Source organism: Oryx dammah, unplaced genomic scaffold, assembly GCF_014754425.2.
Source record: "Oryx dammah isolate SB20612 unplaced genomic scaffold, SCBI_Odam_1.1 HiC_scaffold_8, whole genome shotgun sequence".
In the NCBI taxonomy this organism is placed as follows: domain Eukaryota; kingdom Metazoa; phylum Chordata; class Mammalia; order Artiodactyla; family Bovidae; genus Oryx; species Oryx dammah.
Genome location: NW_024070192.1, coordinates 11,518,051 through 11,533,454, shown reverse-complemented (window position 1 = coordinate 11,533,454; position 15,404 = coordinate 11,518,051). Strand labels below are relative to the sequence as shown.

The 15,404-nt window shown below is 52.8% G+C and overlaps 1 protein-coding gene across 5 annotated transcripts in view; it reads left to right on the top strand.

Moving 5' to 3' along the window:
• The first annotated feature begins 5,541 nt into the window (after positions 1-5,541).
• SLC38A10 (solute carrier family 38 member 10) overlaps positions 5,542-15,404 on the top strand; it is a 40,641-nt gene continuing 30,778 nt past the window's right edge. For 4 of the 5 annotated variants that reach the window (XM_040244808.1, XM_040244807.1, XM_040244805.1 and 1 more), the window contains exons 1-5: positions 5,546-5,969; positions 8,724-8,841; positions 13,616-13,661; positions 14,474-14,567; positions 14,785-14,928. In XM_040244808.1, the coding sequence (XP_040100742.1) occupies positions 5,871-5,969; positions 8,724-8,841; positions 13,616-13,661; positions 14,474-14,567; positions 14,785-14,928 (501 nt within the window). In that variant the 5' untranslated portion in view covers positions 5,546-5,870. Of the gene's footprint in view, positions 5,970-8,723; positions 8,842-13,615; positions 13,662-14,473; positions 14,568-14,784; positions 14,929-15,404 lie in introns of all 5 variants that reach the window. The other variant, XM_040244804.1, reaches the window with a different exon arrangement.

Below are 15,404 nucleotides of genomic sequence, written 5' to 3'. Positions count from 1 at the left end.
GATGAGCATGTCAGATGGAGCTGGCGAGGCTGTGGCCGGGGCTGTAGCGTGTGGACACTGAGGGTCCTGAAACCCGAGAGTGTCCAGAAAGTGCAGTATGGTGACTTTCATGTCCTGGGGCTGATGGAATAAAGTTCTTATAGATTTAACAGAAATGTATTCTCTCCCAATTCTGGAGCCAGAAGCCTGATATCAGGGTGTCAGCATGGTCGGTTCTTTCTCAGAGAGAATCTGCTTCATGTCCCTCTCACAGCTCCTGGTGCTGACAGTGGCTCCCGGCGTTCCTTGGCTTGTAGATGAATCATACCAATCTCTGCCAGTGTTCACAGGTGTTCGCTCCCTGTGCGTGCTTGTGCCCAAATTTCCCGTTTTTGTAAGGACACCAGTCATAATGGATCAGGGCCCCCTACATGCTGAGGGACAGGGGTTAGGAAAGCACACGTGAATAGGGGGGTGGCCTCACACTCACCTGCAAGGAGAGAAGGTGAGGGTGGCCTTGGCTGCAGTGGCCCTCAGCTTGGGCAGTTGCAGGCCCTCACTGGTGGGGCATTGAGAGGCAGCTCTGCTGACGGCTGTTTCTTAGTTCCTTGTAGAAAACACCTCTTGGCCCTCTCCCTCCCTACCAGGCATCCTGGGATGGGTCAGCCCAGTGGGGTCCCCTGGGGAGGATGAAGGGAGGGCACCTGGGCCAGGCTGCCGGCTGGGAGAAAATGTAGGTGCCTCTCCCCAGCACCCCATTCTGGCTTCCTGCCTTCCAGGAAAGGCTGGAGGGTGGGCTTCCCTGGGAAGCCCCCGCCTGGGTCCCAGAGCCACCTGGGGTCAGGGAGGCCTGGTCCACTCTTGGCCCGGCTGGCTTCTGGTCTCCCTCAGGGCTGGGTCAGCTGGCCTGGCCTCTGCTTGCCAGGCTTCTAGCTTTCCTAGTCTCTGGGAATTTGGGGCCTGGGGGGGGGGCCCTGGAGGATTGGATGTTTAGTCTGTGGTTTTTCCAACAGAAGGTCTTATGGCTGTCCCTGCTCAAGAGAGAGGCCCCTGAGGCAGAGGGAAGCAGTGTTAAAATCCCTGGAAGACCCTGTTGGGCCCCCTAGGATCTCCCAGGCCCACCCAGCCTAGGTACCCAACAGCAGCTACTCTCCTGACTTCTTCTCCTGGGCACCTGGCCCCCAGCCCTCCTCCCAGAACCTGAGCCAACAACCCAGGGGTCACCAGTGGCTTGAGCTGCGGGAAAAACCCTTGGTCCCTGGCTTTAGGGGTTGAGGCCAAGGATGGAGACTCAGAGCTGGGTCCATTCAGTGGGGGACTAAGGGTGGCCCAGTCAGCTCCCCCTTGTCAGCCCCAGGAAAGCCCCCTTGCACCTGGGCAACTCCCCAGGCATCTCCAACTTGGGGGGGCCCTGACAGAGGACGAGGGGACATAATCTTCCTCTAGACCACAGTGGGGCCAGCCCCACCTCCCCCTCCTCATGTTCTCCCCTCCCCCGTCACAAAGGGGAGTATAAAGTGGATGGAGTAAGTGCACTTTGGAAGACACCAGGACTGACCCTCTCTCCCTTTACACTTTGTTAAGGCCTGACTGCCCACACCCAGAAAACCAAGGTCAGGGCCGTGTGTGTGCGTGTGTGTGTGTGTGTGTGTGTGTGTGTGTGTGTAGGGCGTGGGTGCAGCCCCGAATCTCCCTGTGAACCTGGTCCTGCGTAGTTTTTGCACTACCCTTTCCTCTGAGGAGACAGCCTGGCAGTGAGGGGTTAGGGGTGGTTTGGTGGATTCCTCCGCAGCACATGATCCGATGGCGCCCCGCCCAGCGGATGCTAAATAAGATTCAGTCCTGTCTGCTGGAACTGTTGTCAGTTTTATGGCTCTGGGGTTATATAAACAGCGGGAGGAGCGTGCAGGGAGTCAGGGCCACCAGGCCTGGGTTCCCTCTTCCTTCCCTCGGCTACCTCCCTGGGCTCAGGACAGCCTCCAGGCTCTGCTCCTACACAAGACAGCCTGAAAGAGTGAGGATCCAACTGGAGAGGGGTATGGAAACGGGCTTCTGGACAGTTCAGCCACTGGGCTGGAGTGAACATTTAAGTCCTGCTTGCTGGGGTGATGAAATCTCAGGCTCCATACCAGGCAGGGTTCCTGATGCCCATCTTGTCCCAACTGCCCAGAGCCCCCCAGTGTTCATTTCTGAGGGACCATCCTGGCCCCCATCATGCCTCCAGTTTGGAAACTAGAGACCGATGAAAAAGCTGTGTATATGCTCAGTCGCTTCAGTCCTGTCTGACTCTTTGGACGCCATGGACTGTAGCCTGCCAGACTCGTCTGTCTGTGGGAATATCCCAGCAAGAATATTGGAGTGGGTTGCCATTTCCTTCTCCAGGGGATCTTCCTGGCCCAGGGATTGAGCCCAGGTCTTCTGCAATGGCAGGTGGGTTCTTTACCACTAGCCACACCTAGAAAACCCCTTGGAAGAGGGCATGGCAACCCACTCCAGTATTCTTGCCTGGAGAATCCCATGGACAGAGGAGCCGGGTGGGCCACAGTCCACAGGGTCACAAAAAGTTGGACACAACTGAGGTGACTTAGCACGCACGCACGCACCTGGGAAGCCCTGAAAGAGCAGAAGATTGCTAAAAAAAAAACAATGATGCTCTCCTGGAGAAAAGGGATTGCACCTGTGACCTCACAGAGACTTGCAGAGCAGGGCCATCAGCCCCATTTTACAACTGAAAACACTGAGGACTGATCCAGTGTTCTGGTAGCCAGGTCACAGCCAGTACCACAGCTCTGGCTCTGCCCACAGCTGCCTCCCGGGCCCAGGCCACCTTCTCCAGGAGCCCTTCTCTAAAGCAGCCACAACTGTCAGGTAGATTTAACCCAGGCTGGGTCCCTGAATGTCTTTGGTGAGGGTTGAGGTGGGGGAGAGGGAGGGAGGGGGAAGGGGTGGTAGAGGGGTTCCCCCTTGGGAAAGCAGGCACCGGTGTGGGAGAAGCAGGATCTGTCACCTTAATACAGGTGTGCCAGGTGGGGTCAACATCCCCCTCTGTCTGAAGTCTTGAGTTGCCAGCATCCAGAGGTGGGACCCTAGTCCAGCCCCCTCCGCCTCCTTCCCCAGATGGTGCCTATGGCTGTCACCTTCAGCAACCAAATGGAAAGTTGCTGCCTCTTCAGTGATGGATGCCCCAATAATGGGCTCTCAGAGACGTTCTCAAATATGCCCAGGGTTCCACAGCCTTTGTCCCTCAGAAGGCTCCCATGGAACAGCGGCATCACATCAGCTCTGCTGATTGAACTCACATGTGGGTAACGAGAATGGAAGGGGTGCAGGTTCAGAAATGGCCATGACCCTGACTCTCTCTGCTTTACACATCAGTCCTAAAACCTTTATGTGGTGCAAGGTGAGGTGAGTGTCTGTGCCAGTGGGAATTGCTGGTGGGGGGCCACTCAGAACCAGAGTGGGGTGGAGAGGGAGTCTGGGATGGCAGTGGGGCAGCCCAGGGGAGGGTATGGGAGCCTAAGTGAGGTGGAGAGCATCAACTCAGGCATTACAAGAATCGAAGGGGAGAATATCAGGATGAAGACTGTGGCCCTGGACTGCCAGCAGTGTTTGGAGATACTGCTGTGATCATGTGACTTTCAGTATGTTCATGAACCTAGGAAGAAATCTGGATGTGAGTGTGGTACACACACGTGTCTTCTAGTTCTGACCATTGAGGAACAGTGGCCAGGACCAGGGCCCAGATCTTGGTCTCAATGACTAGTCTCCACTGAAAGGACTCCTTGGAGTTCTTGGGAGAAAGGATTGATTCTTGAAAAGTACACGATGAGCTTGGGACAGCTTATCATGCAAGAAAGCAAGGAAGTACTCAGAATGACAGGGACCCAGCACAGGACAAAGGGGCCAGCTGAAGGGGCTCTTACTGTCCAAGTCTAGGAAATTGGCACATCAAAGTAACTCATGATAATAATGGATGACAACCCAATGAATACAACAGGAAACCAGGAGTCCACAGTGCTGTAGATATATTAATAGGTTGCAAGTTTAACAAGGACCAGGACATTTAGTTTCAAAGTACCTCCCCACAAACCACTCATTGTTTACTAAGGAGAAAGACAAACTATCTAATCAAGCAATCAGAGAGAATATAGCCAGTAATGGGACAAATCAAAATCGTAGGGCATCTGATAGGATTCAGTGGAAACACAGCAGCACATCCACGATATTTGCGCCAAAGAAATGTAACTTGAATTTCACCATGAGTGTGGGTAGGCAGAATACTGGCTCCCCACAAAGATGTGCACCCCCTTAATCCAGGAAACCTGTGAATATGTTACCTTACATGCCAAAAGGGATTTTGCAGCTGTGATTAAGGTTACAGACCTTGAGATGGGGAGATTATCCTGGATTATCCGGATGGACTCAATCTAATCACATGAATACTTAAAATTGGAAAACTTTTCCTGGTTGGCTCAGATATGTGAAGTGAGAGGGAGTTGACCCCTTCTCCGCTGTTGCTGACTTTGAAGTTGGAGGAAGGGGGCCATGAGCCAGGGAAAGTGGCCTCTAGAAACTGAGAGGAGGCCTCAGTTTTCAGTTTGCAAGACAATGGGGGCCTTGGTCCTACCACTCAAACAAATTGAATTCTGCCAGCTACCAATGAGCAGGAAATGGAATCTCCCCGAGAACTTCCATAAAGGGGGTGACCTGCCCACATCTTGATTTCAGCCCAGTGAGATGCATTCTGGACTTTTGACCCACAGAACCTTAAAGGACAGGTTTGTGTTGGTTAAGCTGCTAAATTTGTGGTGATTTGTTACTCTAGCTATGAAAAACTAATACAATGAGGAGGCATCAGAAAAACCCCAATTGAGGGACACAGGGTTAGTTATCAAGCACATTGAAAGAATGCAAAATTCATGAGATCAAATAGCTAATTAGAAAAATGGGCAAAAATGAATAAGCATTTTGAGAAGAAATATGAATGGACTATAAAAATAGGAGTAGATGATTTACCTCATTTGTAACTGGGGGAACAAATTAAAAACCAGAGTGAGGAACTTCCCTGGTGGTCCAGAGGCTAAGACTCTTCACTCCCAAAGCAGGGGACTTGGGCTCTATTCCTGGTCAGGGAGCTAGACCCCACACACCAAAACTAAGAGTTAGCATGCCACAACTGAAGATTCTGCATCTAAGATCCCACGCAGCCAAATAAATAAATATTAAAGATTAAAAAATAAAAACCACAATGTGATTCCATTGTATTCACCAGATTAGCCCAACTGATGATACCGTATGTATGTGACAATGTAGAACTGTGGCGAGTTCCTTGTGCTCCAGGTCCTGAAAGAAAGGGCTCAGGATACCAGGTCCTCAGGAGGATGATTATTAGCTGGGTGCTGGATCAGGTGCTCAGACACCGGGCCCTGCCCACCGGTCCCGCCCCACAGACCCAGCCCATCTCTCATTGGTTTGCTTCCCACCAAACCCCGCCCCACTAGGTCCGCCTCTCTCCTAAGAGCCCTGCCTGACCACGGCCTATTCGCCGTCACTTCCGGGCAGAGGAGCCCGCGGAAGGAGGAAGTGTGTGTCAGGGTGGCTGCGAAGCCGGGCTGAGGTGTTCCTGGCTGGCACCCCGCAATTCTTCCGGGTCTATGCGTGGGGACACGGAGGTGGCCGGCGAGAACCAGCGGGGGAGGAAGACATGAGGCGGCCGTGGGGTCTGGCGGGGTCTGGAGGTTGACTGCCCCTGCCGCCTTCCCAAGAGGCTGCCGCCTTCCCAAGAGGCTGCCTCCTCCAGGCAGCCAGCCACCCGTCTCCCTCAGGGTCTCACGCCCCACCGTCGTCCCGGCGCCTTGAACTGGGGCTCCCGGGCCTCTAGACCCCGCGCTATGACTGCGGCCGCCGCCTCCAACTGGGGGCTGATCACGAACATAGTGAACAGCATAGTAGGGGTCAGTGTCCTCACCATGCCCTTCTGCTTCAAACAGGTGAGTCCAGCAGGCAGTGGTCACCCCCTCGCCGCCCCGGGCTCACCCCCTCACGGGAACTAGGACTTGGGGAGGCGGCTCTGCGGCTCGCCTGCCCCGTGGCTGCAAGAGAAATTGAGGGAGTTCCCTCGACGAAAAGCTTCAGTCGCTCAGTCCTCTCCGACTCTTTGTGACCCCATGGACTGCAGCACACCAGGCTTCCCTGCCCATCACCAACTCCCGGAGCTTGCTCAAACTCATGTCCATCGAGTAGGTGATGCCATCCAACCATCTTATCCTCTTTTCTCAAGGAAAAGTTTAAGAACAATAACTTCAGATCAAAGTGCAAATGTAGCAAAGTAATATGATCTTTTAAAAATGGAAAGTGACCACAGGATTCAGTGTTATTTTTCTTTATTATTATTTCTAAAAACTCTGACCTGACTGCACTTGTATTCAGAAGCACATCAGTCAAACCCCCAGGCCTTGAAACTAGTTTGGGGTGTTGGTTACAAGGTAATTACTCCATTCTCCAGATTGTGTGCTTAAAATTTGTGCATTTCACCATATGCAAATGTTACCTTGATTGAAAAAATCCAAAATATTAAAAAATTGGTGTCATCCCAGCATTAAATACTGCATGAAAGAAACTCACCATTTTTGAGGTGTGGGTTCATTTGGCTTCTGTTTAATTCACAAATAAACAGTCATTTGGTATGGTAGAAAAGGGAGGTGATAGAATTATCAAACTGGGTAACTTCTTTCCTAAAAATGAACTTCTTAGCTTACTGTGTGCCATGCTGGAGATACTGTTACCTCTGCCTCTTGGGGCAGGAGCTGTCTACTAGCTAGGTTGCTTGAGGGTGGAGGAGGAGAGGGACACCAGAGAAGGACAGGTGGCCAACAAGGCCTCAAAGACCAGTCTTACATGATGAAACCAAATAGGTGGAAAAATGAAAATAAGATGCATATTTTGGAACTGAAAATCGGCATCAGCATTTAATTTTAGAGTAACGCTGCATTTTTCACATTTAGCATCTTTTGGATAAAAATAGCAAAAAGAAAATGCATTTAGTGTTCCCATGTGAGTGGTTGATCTGACTTGGTTGGTGAGCATGTTGGTGGGAGGATGAAGACTGCAGGGCTGTGTAGAAGGCCATGCTGGAGGCTTCAAGAAGCAACATCTGTGTCTTGGCTTGTGAATCGCAGCGTGGGCCAGCCACCTCTGGGTATTGGAAGTACTACGTGTCCCAGCGTGCATTGCGACTTGCCTGGCACAGAACTGCATCCTGGGATGTATAGTCGGCTGGTCCTGAGTCTGTAAATGCAGTGCTGCCTTCCTTGACTCCTCTCTGCCAAGTGCCACTGTGGCAGGGCTCTGGTGATTCAGATTTGAGTGTCTTACTGTGTGCTGGGCATGAATCCCCTGCCAGAGCATTTAAGAATGGGCCAGGCTGAGTTGTCTCGGGGGAGAGCTTATCGGTGGGTGCCCTCTTGCAAGCAAAGAGCTGGAAGTGGTTTGCCCTGCCCCGAGGGCCTGGCTAAGTTAGGACATGCTGTCACTCATCACTCAGAATCAGCGTCTTCTCTGTGAGAAGCTCCTTGGCAAGAACACCATGTGAGGCCAAGAGGCAGTTTGGAGATGTGTGTTTTTATCTGGTAGCCAGGTCACTTCAAAGTTTTGTTTGCATTTTTTGTTTGTTTGGTTTTAATAATTTGGGGTACTTTTCCCAAAAAAATAGCAATTTATTAAAGTGTAACATGCATACAGAAAAGTGAACTCATTTTAGGTGTCCTCTTGATGGATTTTCATATTAACAAATGCATATAGCCAGCTCCCAGAATGAGGAACACAGCATTGCCAGGACCACCCCCCCACCCCTGCCTCCTTACTGAGGGTCGTCCTCCCACCCCCAACCCCCACTGGTCAGTGTTGCCAGGTTTTAACTGTATGTGAATGCATCATGTCATAGGTGTCTGGCTAGCATTGCTCAACTTATCTGTTTTTTAACCTTTGCTAGGCAGGCGTGGCATTTCCTGTTTGGAGCAGTTAGGAATACATGCATGGGTTTTGACCACATGGACCTGTCCTGTGGGGTGGTGACCCGCGCGCAGGAGAGCTGGCTGGTGGGCCGTGTGTGTATTCCGCTCTGCTAGATGCTAGTAGGACAGTTGGTTGTTTCTTCAGTTTTTGGATTACAGATAAACCTGCTGTAAACATTGGCATGCAGGTTTGTGCATGAACACATGTTTTCATTTCTTTTGGGTAAATACCTAGGAGTGCAATTGCTGGTCAGATGGTGAGTGTCTGTTTAACTTATAAGAAAGGCGTAAATGTCATTTTTAATCTCTTCCTTCCAGAATGTGTTTATCACTCGTAGCTGTTGATCCAAGTGGCTGGAAGGTGGTTTGCTGTAGGGTGTCTGCAGGGAACTGGGGAGACTGGCAACCCCTCACCATTCCTTGAGACTCTGGGAAGGCAACGGGGTCCCTGGTGCTCTTTTGGGGACATGTATATGCTTTATGTCCCTGGACAGAATGTGTTGACCACTCCATCCAGGAACTGTTACTCACTGGCGTGGGGACAAAGTAGAGCTGGGACCTCAAGTCTAGGGAGCGGGGGCCAAGGGGAGGGCTTTTGGTCATCGCTTATGCTATTCACCTGTGTTCAGTGTGTGAGATAATGATGCTGTTCAGTTCAGTCGCTCAGTTGTGTTCGACTCTTTGTGACCCCATTTAGTTTGTTAACGTCTCTCTTTTGTCCCAACGCTCCAGTGTGGCATTGTCCTGGGGGCCTTGCTCTTGGTCTTCTGTTCTTGGATGACGCACCAGTCCTGCATGTTCTTGGTGAAAGCTGCCAGCCTGAGCAAGCGGAGGACTTACGCTGGCCTGGGTGAGTGCATTGCCTCCCTGAGAGGGGCAGGACCTTTCTCAGCACCTTCTTAAAAAGTGCAGCATCTGGATCTGGGGGTGTTGGCCTTAGTCTTTTAAGTACTTTTCTTTTACTTTATTCTTTTTTTTTTTGGTCATGCCGCACAGCATGAGGGATATTATTTCCCTGACCAGGGATTGAACCCACACCCCGTGCACTGGAAGCATAGACTCTTAACTACTGGACTGCCAGTGCTTTATTCTTTATTCTGCTTTATTCTTAAAGAGTCCTTTGAGCAGCAATTTCTTTTCTTATTTTAAAATTTAATGCAGTTAAAAAAAACAAAGCTGTTAACATCAACACGTTTTAAAATTGAGTTAATGCTTGTCCTCCTGCCTTCTCTTTATGCACATCCACACAGAGAGGCCCCTCCCGGTTCAGGCAGCCTTGGCAGCTTCTGTTCCTATGCCTGCGGCCCCAGAGCCTTCCTTCCGAGCTGCTTGACCCAGATATTGCTGCACGTCTCCACTTTGAATGCCATGGGCAGCCTGTCCTTGGGCTCAGGCTTGTAGTGGCAGCAAGTCATCAGCTCCTCCGCGGCATCCTCTATGTCCTGTTGCTGTTGGTTGCAGTCTTGTTTCCTCTAGTTCTTTCTTCCTTTGATTTCAGCTGAGGCAAAGAAGGCTGTGCTTTCTACCTCCTTTCAGTTTGATCTATTTCCTGGGCAGCCTATCTCTGAGGGCAGGGCCCCCACTCTACCGCCTGCCTCAGGCTGGTGTGCGAAGGCTGCATTCTCTCTGCCACCTTGGACCTTTCGATTCCACGTTGCATTCTGGGAATATGTGGTGTGGGTGTTGAAATACCAGTACACGTGGTCTCAGAGGCTGCCCTATGCACATCTGGGGAAGACTCCCATCCTCTGGCTGGGACCCCCTGACCATCCAGCTAGTGTGTGGCCCGGATGCTGGGTCCACTCGCAGAGGCCCTGCTGGGCCCTCGGCTCCCAGCTCTCACAGCAGGGAGGAGGTGCCAAGAGGAAACGGTGTGCAGAGTTCCCAGGGCCAAAGAAAATAAAAACATCTGTGAGCCCCACGCGTGGGCTTTTGGCATCGTGAACTCTGGTTTCCTTCCAGTCTGCCTACTTTGCATTGGCACCGAGATACTCGCATTTGTTCTGACCTCAAAACTGAAGGACTGCTTCCTTCTCTCTCCATTCTGATAAGAGTGGTGCTGTCAGACTCTTTCATTGCTGTTGGAGTCACGTGGGGAAGTGAAATATAGCGGCTAAATTTGACTCGCTCCCATGAGACCAAGTTCTACTTGGGATGATATGTGCACCAGGGCAGGTCCCTTCCTCCTTCTGCGAGGCTGTGGCCTTTGGGGTGACTCTTTCTCCCTGCTCAGGGTTCCCATGAAATGCTTGGCTGTTCCCTGAAAGAGGATGAGTGACCCTGGACTGGGGAGGCTGTGGTTTTTGACAGCTGTCCATCTGAACATTCTTAGAAAGTCCTTGAGAAGGCAGACTGGTTTGACGAGGTGTGAAAGCTTGAAGAAAACCACCTGTGGACACCCTCCTGCGTGGTTGGCTGGGGCTCCCACCTTTAACTGCCTGTGGTGGCTGGAGCCCAGTTCTAACTACCCAGAAGCAAAAAAAGATCTGAAACCACCCGTGGTCTCTGATTATGCCCTTGGTACCAAACAAGATGGTGCATTTGTGTGAACTCCCACAGTCCCCCCAGGCCCAGCCTGCAGCATCAGCTGCCCTTTCTCCTGGCTCCGTCTTGGCACCATCTCTGAAATGGAGAGACCCCCCCCCCCCGACTTGGAGCCCTACACAGGACGAGATGGGAGTCTCTCGGACCCTGTGGACCAGCAATCATCCCACACCTCCTGGGCCGTTTCCGCTGCTTGTAGGTCTTCTGTCCTCCTCCTTCTCCTGGCCCAGAGCTTGTGTTGCTGCCAGAGAGGGTGCCCTGGGAGGAGAGAGCCCACTGCATGCCAGTCCTGCAGCCCCGGGACAGATGGCCTCTGTCCGTGAAGCCCCCAGCACATGTCTACTGGGCCCGTGGGCATCAGACAGCTGGCGGAGGGGGGTGGGAGGTGGTGGGGAGGAGACGGACAAGCCTGGAGACAGTGCAGTGCAGGGTGTAAAAGCTGCTGAACGGCAGAGGCATCCTCAACAGATAACCTTTTTAAGCCGTCTGCGCTCCAAGAACGGGAGGGTGGTTTTCTCAAGTTTGAGTTTGCGACATTTCTCAGTTTGGTTCATCCCTGGAAGTGACCACAGGGCTGCCCTCCCTGTCCTGGCCTGTGCGTAGACATCACTGGAGAACAAACTTTGCCAGTCTGGGGAAATACAGCCCTGGTGTATCTTGTGTTTTCTGTTGGTGTTTTGTGGTGTTCTGTTTGCTGCTTGTAAACCCAGTTCTGTGAATTTTATCTACATTTTATCTGCTGTTCCTTTGCCTTGTGTGGCTGACTTTCAAGTAGACTTTTCAAACCCCATTTTCAGAAGATATACAGGTATACCAGATAGTCAGCTGTCCCTAGAAGTCATGGCCCCATGAGGCCACTCTGACTTGGGCCCTGCCTGCAGAGGTGACCAGGCCTTGCTGCCGCCTCGGAGCGCTCAGCCGTGTGCAGCAGCTGCTCTGGCACCGCGTCTGTGGTCCTGTCGTCTATCCGCCCAGGTTTCTGTGGCCCTGGTCAGCCTGCTGCCCGATCATGGCTGGGTGGGACCTGCAGAGGGCCTGTTCCTCCCTGCCTGTCCCACGTTGTGTGACCTGCATCTGTGGATACTTGGCTTGGGAAATGAGGGTCATAAAACCATCCTTTCTGACACCCAGGATTCTCTGCACTCCCCACCCCTTGTTTATCCAGCAAATGGTCATCATACCTCCCAGGCAGATGGCAGTGGGAGTCAGGTGGCTGGCTCTGGGGAGGGCTGGGTTGAGGTCACTGCCCTCCATGTGAATAGCACAGTTTGGTGTGTGCTTCCCCATCTCTGCCTGATAAGTGGAGGCTGCGAACTGTGGGCAGAGAGCGTGGGGTAGGGCTGGGGCCCGAGTTCCACAAGGCGGCCTGAGAGTCAGTTCTGCGTGCCCAGCAGCCACAGAGCTGTGGGCCTGGCTGTGGCCCCAGGAGAAAGCCCTGAGCCAGCCTCTCTGGCGAGACTGGGGAGCCCCTCCTGACAGCACTCCCGCTGCGTGCCTGGCAGGAGTGCCAGCTCCGGGTCCCCGCAGGGCCCAGCCCATGAGCTGCAGCGAGCCTGCCGCAGGTGGAGAGGGGAGGGCCGACCCAGGAGCATGGGGAAGGGACCTGCCTTCTTGGAAACCATCTAGCAGATGCCGCCCAGCCTCATGCGGCAGGTCTGGTGCTGTGGTTCCGGTCCAGAGGGGCGGGAGGGCAGTCTCTGGCTTGCCAGGCAAGAGGCTGAGGGCCGGACGCTTGGAATGATGTGTGGTGTGTGTGTCGGGGGCTGTCCCGGCTGAGAGCCGGGTGGGAACCACAGGCCTTCTCAGCACAGGCAGCGCCTCGGGGGCAGCAGCACTAGGATTGTCCTTCTGGGAACCGGTCAAGTCTTTCTGGGTGAAAAGGTGCCGCCTCATGACTTTTTTCTGGCTTCCTAGAGCAACTTTAGTTTCCTTTGTCCAGAATGCGGGTGTGTTCTGGACCTCTCTCTAGCAGGGTGCTCTGAGCACTTAGAATATGCTGTAGATGCTCAGCTTCCTTTTGGAGAAGGAAAAGGAATGGGATGGCTGGGCCCCGGCCACCTTCACGTTAGGGGCACCGGACCTTGTGTCTTAGAGGACCCCGAGGTGCAAGTGTCCAGGTGGTGGTTGGACAGGCCTGGGCTGGAATGAGCCCCGGTTTGCTTCCCAAGGCCGCCTGCCCTGTGGCCATGTAGCCCAGGGTTTCCATGTTCACTGGCTTTTGGCAGTGCTGTGCTTTTTCCTGAGTAGTTTGAAAGTAAAGTCATGTTTTTTTGGACTCGTTCACGTCAGGCGGCCTGCGTGTTCCCTGCTCTCTGGTCTCCTGGACGGCTCTGCCCGTATGAGGGAGGGGGCTGTGCTGTTGCGCCCCCACTCCTGCTTGCTCCTGGGGGATCAGAGCTTCTCTCGGCTCACCACGGGGCTGGGTCGCAGGGATTCCCGGCCTCTGTGAGGTCCAGGGAGGGGCCTGCTGAGTCAGCTCTTAATCTCTCCTCTGCTGGAAATAGCTCCACTGTCAGGAAGGACGGGCAGAGGGGCTCCTCCAGGCTTGTGTGCACTTGTCCCCTCCTGTCCCAAAGCACCTTGCTCGAGACTTTCTGCTAAAACCATAGAGTGAACATGAAAGCCCTTAGCCAGGTCCCCTTGTTACGACTGGGAAAACCAGATGTGCTGGGGCTAGGCTGACCGCCCTCCCCGGGCACCCCTCACCCTGTCCCGGGCAGCCCCCGACCCAGGCAGGCCTCCCTCGGCCTCCTTATTGGCAGCCTAGCTTGCCCAGAGGGAGACTGCTGCTTCCCTGGGACCATTTTTCTTTCCTTTTTTCTTTCCTTTCCTTTTCTTTGTGGATGTGTGAGTATGAAAAGTGACCCACCCTAGCTTTGTTCTTATTTTCGGTGATTCTTATTTGTTGAAGGTAGATCTAAAAAAAGCACGGGACCAAAATTTTCAAATATTCCCTTATACCCGTAGAACTCCAGATCCACAGGTTTTTGTCAGATTGCCTTTCACAGGTAAAATTTTCACTGATGTGCTTCTCTCGCTTTAGACTGAGCGTTCATTCTCTTTTTCCCTCCCTGCACTAGCATTGCACGCCTACGGGAAAGCAGGGAAGATGCTGGTGGAGACCAGGTAGGTGGTGCCGTTCTTTTGGGGGTGATTCTCTCTGTCCTTCACTTGTGACCAAAGAGAAACAGGAAGGTTGTTACACAGTGAGCTGGATGTTTCAGATATGGATTGGTTCAAAGCTTAAAATATTTCTCTGAAGTGTTACTTACTAAATAGTTGAAAGTTTAATTTATTGTACCCTTAAAATGATTAGTGTCAAGCCTGAAAGCCTTATTTAAGTCTTACTAAGAAAAATATAAAAATGGAAAACCCAGGGAGCACAGCGAGGGGGCGCTCCCTCGGCTGTACTTCATCTCTGGGTTCTGTTCCTGAAACTCAGATGCCACCCCCCATCCCGCCCCTTGCCCCGAACACTGTTGCATAAAGATGGCATTAAACTGGAAATGTCATATTCTCCCTTTAGAGTAAAATTTTATGAGATGAAAAAAAATGGTTGGGAAATTGCACTTTTAGGCTTCTAAATTAGGGAATTGCAAACTGAAAAGAATAACCCTTTTCTGAAGCAGTTGATTGTTCTTTTAACTTGTCTTAACATCACAGTGCATTTTTGTACCACCTGAAAGAACTTTTAGAACCTCCTGCTGAGAGAAAAATGTAATACCACATAAAGAAGAGTTTAGTGTTGCTCAATATTCATTCTGAGTAAAATAGCAAACTCCGAACTCTGCAGCCAAACCCTGGAAACTGTTGAATGTTGACACTGTGTCTCCTGTTCGACCCCTCCCTTGGGTTGTTGCGTGTCAGTGGCCAGGGGGATGCGGGTGGGTCTGGGATCCCCGGTGCTCAACTCTCAAGCTCGCCCGCCTTCCTTGCAGCATGATAGGACTGATGCTGGGAACGTGCATTGCCTTCTACGTTGTGATTGGCGACCTGGGGTCCAACTTCTTTGCTCGGCTGTTTGGGTTTCAGGTAAGGACATCTGCAGGTGTGCGGTACGTTGGAAACCTCACGGCTGCTTGAGTGGCAGCCTGGGAACTGTTTGAGTCCACATCTTGGACGGGGAGTGGTGGGAGGGGCTCTGAGACCAGCACGCCAGGAGGCGAAGCGTGCTGGGCCCCAGTCAGTTCCGGGGCTTGGGGTGGGAAGCCCAGGCCGTCCCTGGGCCAACACCTGGTGCTCCTCCCAGGTCACGGGCACCTTCCGCATGCTCCTGCTCTTCGCGGTGTCCCTGTGTATCGTGCTCCCGCTCAGCCTGCAGAGGAACATGATGGCCTCCATCCAGTCCTTCAGCGCCATGGCCCTCATCTTCTACACCGTGTTCATGTTCGTGGTGAGTGTCAGGCCGCCCGCTGCCGCTGAGGTTGATGGAAATGTGATGCAGGATCCGCCACAGGAGCCCAGTGGCAGATGGGGCCGCAGGGGAGGCGCGCTCTGAGGCAGGGAGGGAAGGCGTGCTCTCCCCAGTTCACGGAAGACCTTTTATGTGGGCTTTGTGGCCGAGAGTCAGGAGGCCAGCCTTTTGTCACGATGAGGTGAGAGCAGTTGTTGTCTAGTGAGTGTTTATCACTGACTGTTGAGGGGGCAGGGGGGTGCGGTCTGGAGCTGATACTCAGGGCGCCCCTTGGGAGCCTCCAGGCCTGAGCCCCTGACTACTCCGGTGGGAGCAGAATGGGAGAGTCTGTGCAGTGGGCTCTCCTTAGAAGACCGAGCCCCAGGTGGTGTCTCCAGTGCCCCTCGGCTCTGAGGGCCAGCCGCAGTGACCCTTCCTCTGCTTCTCCAGGCAGCCCTGTCCTTGATGGGTCTGTC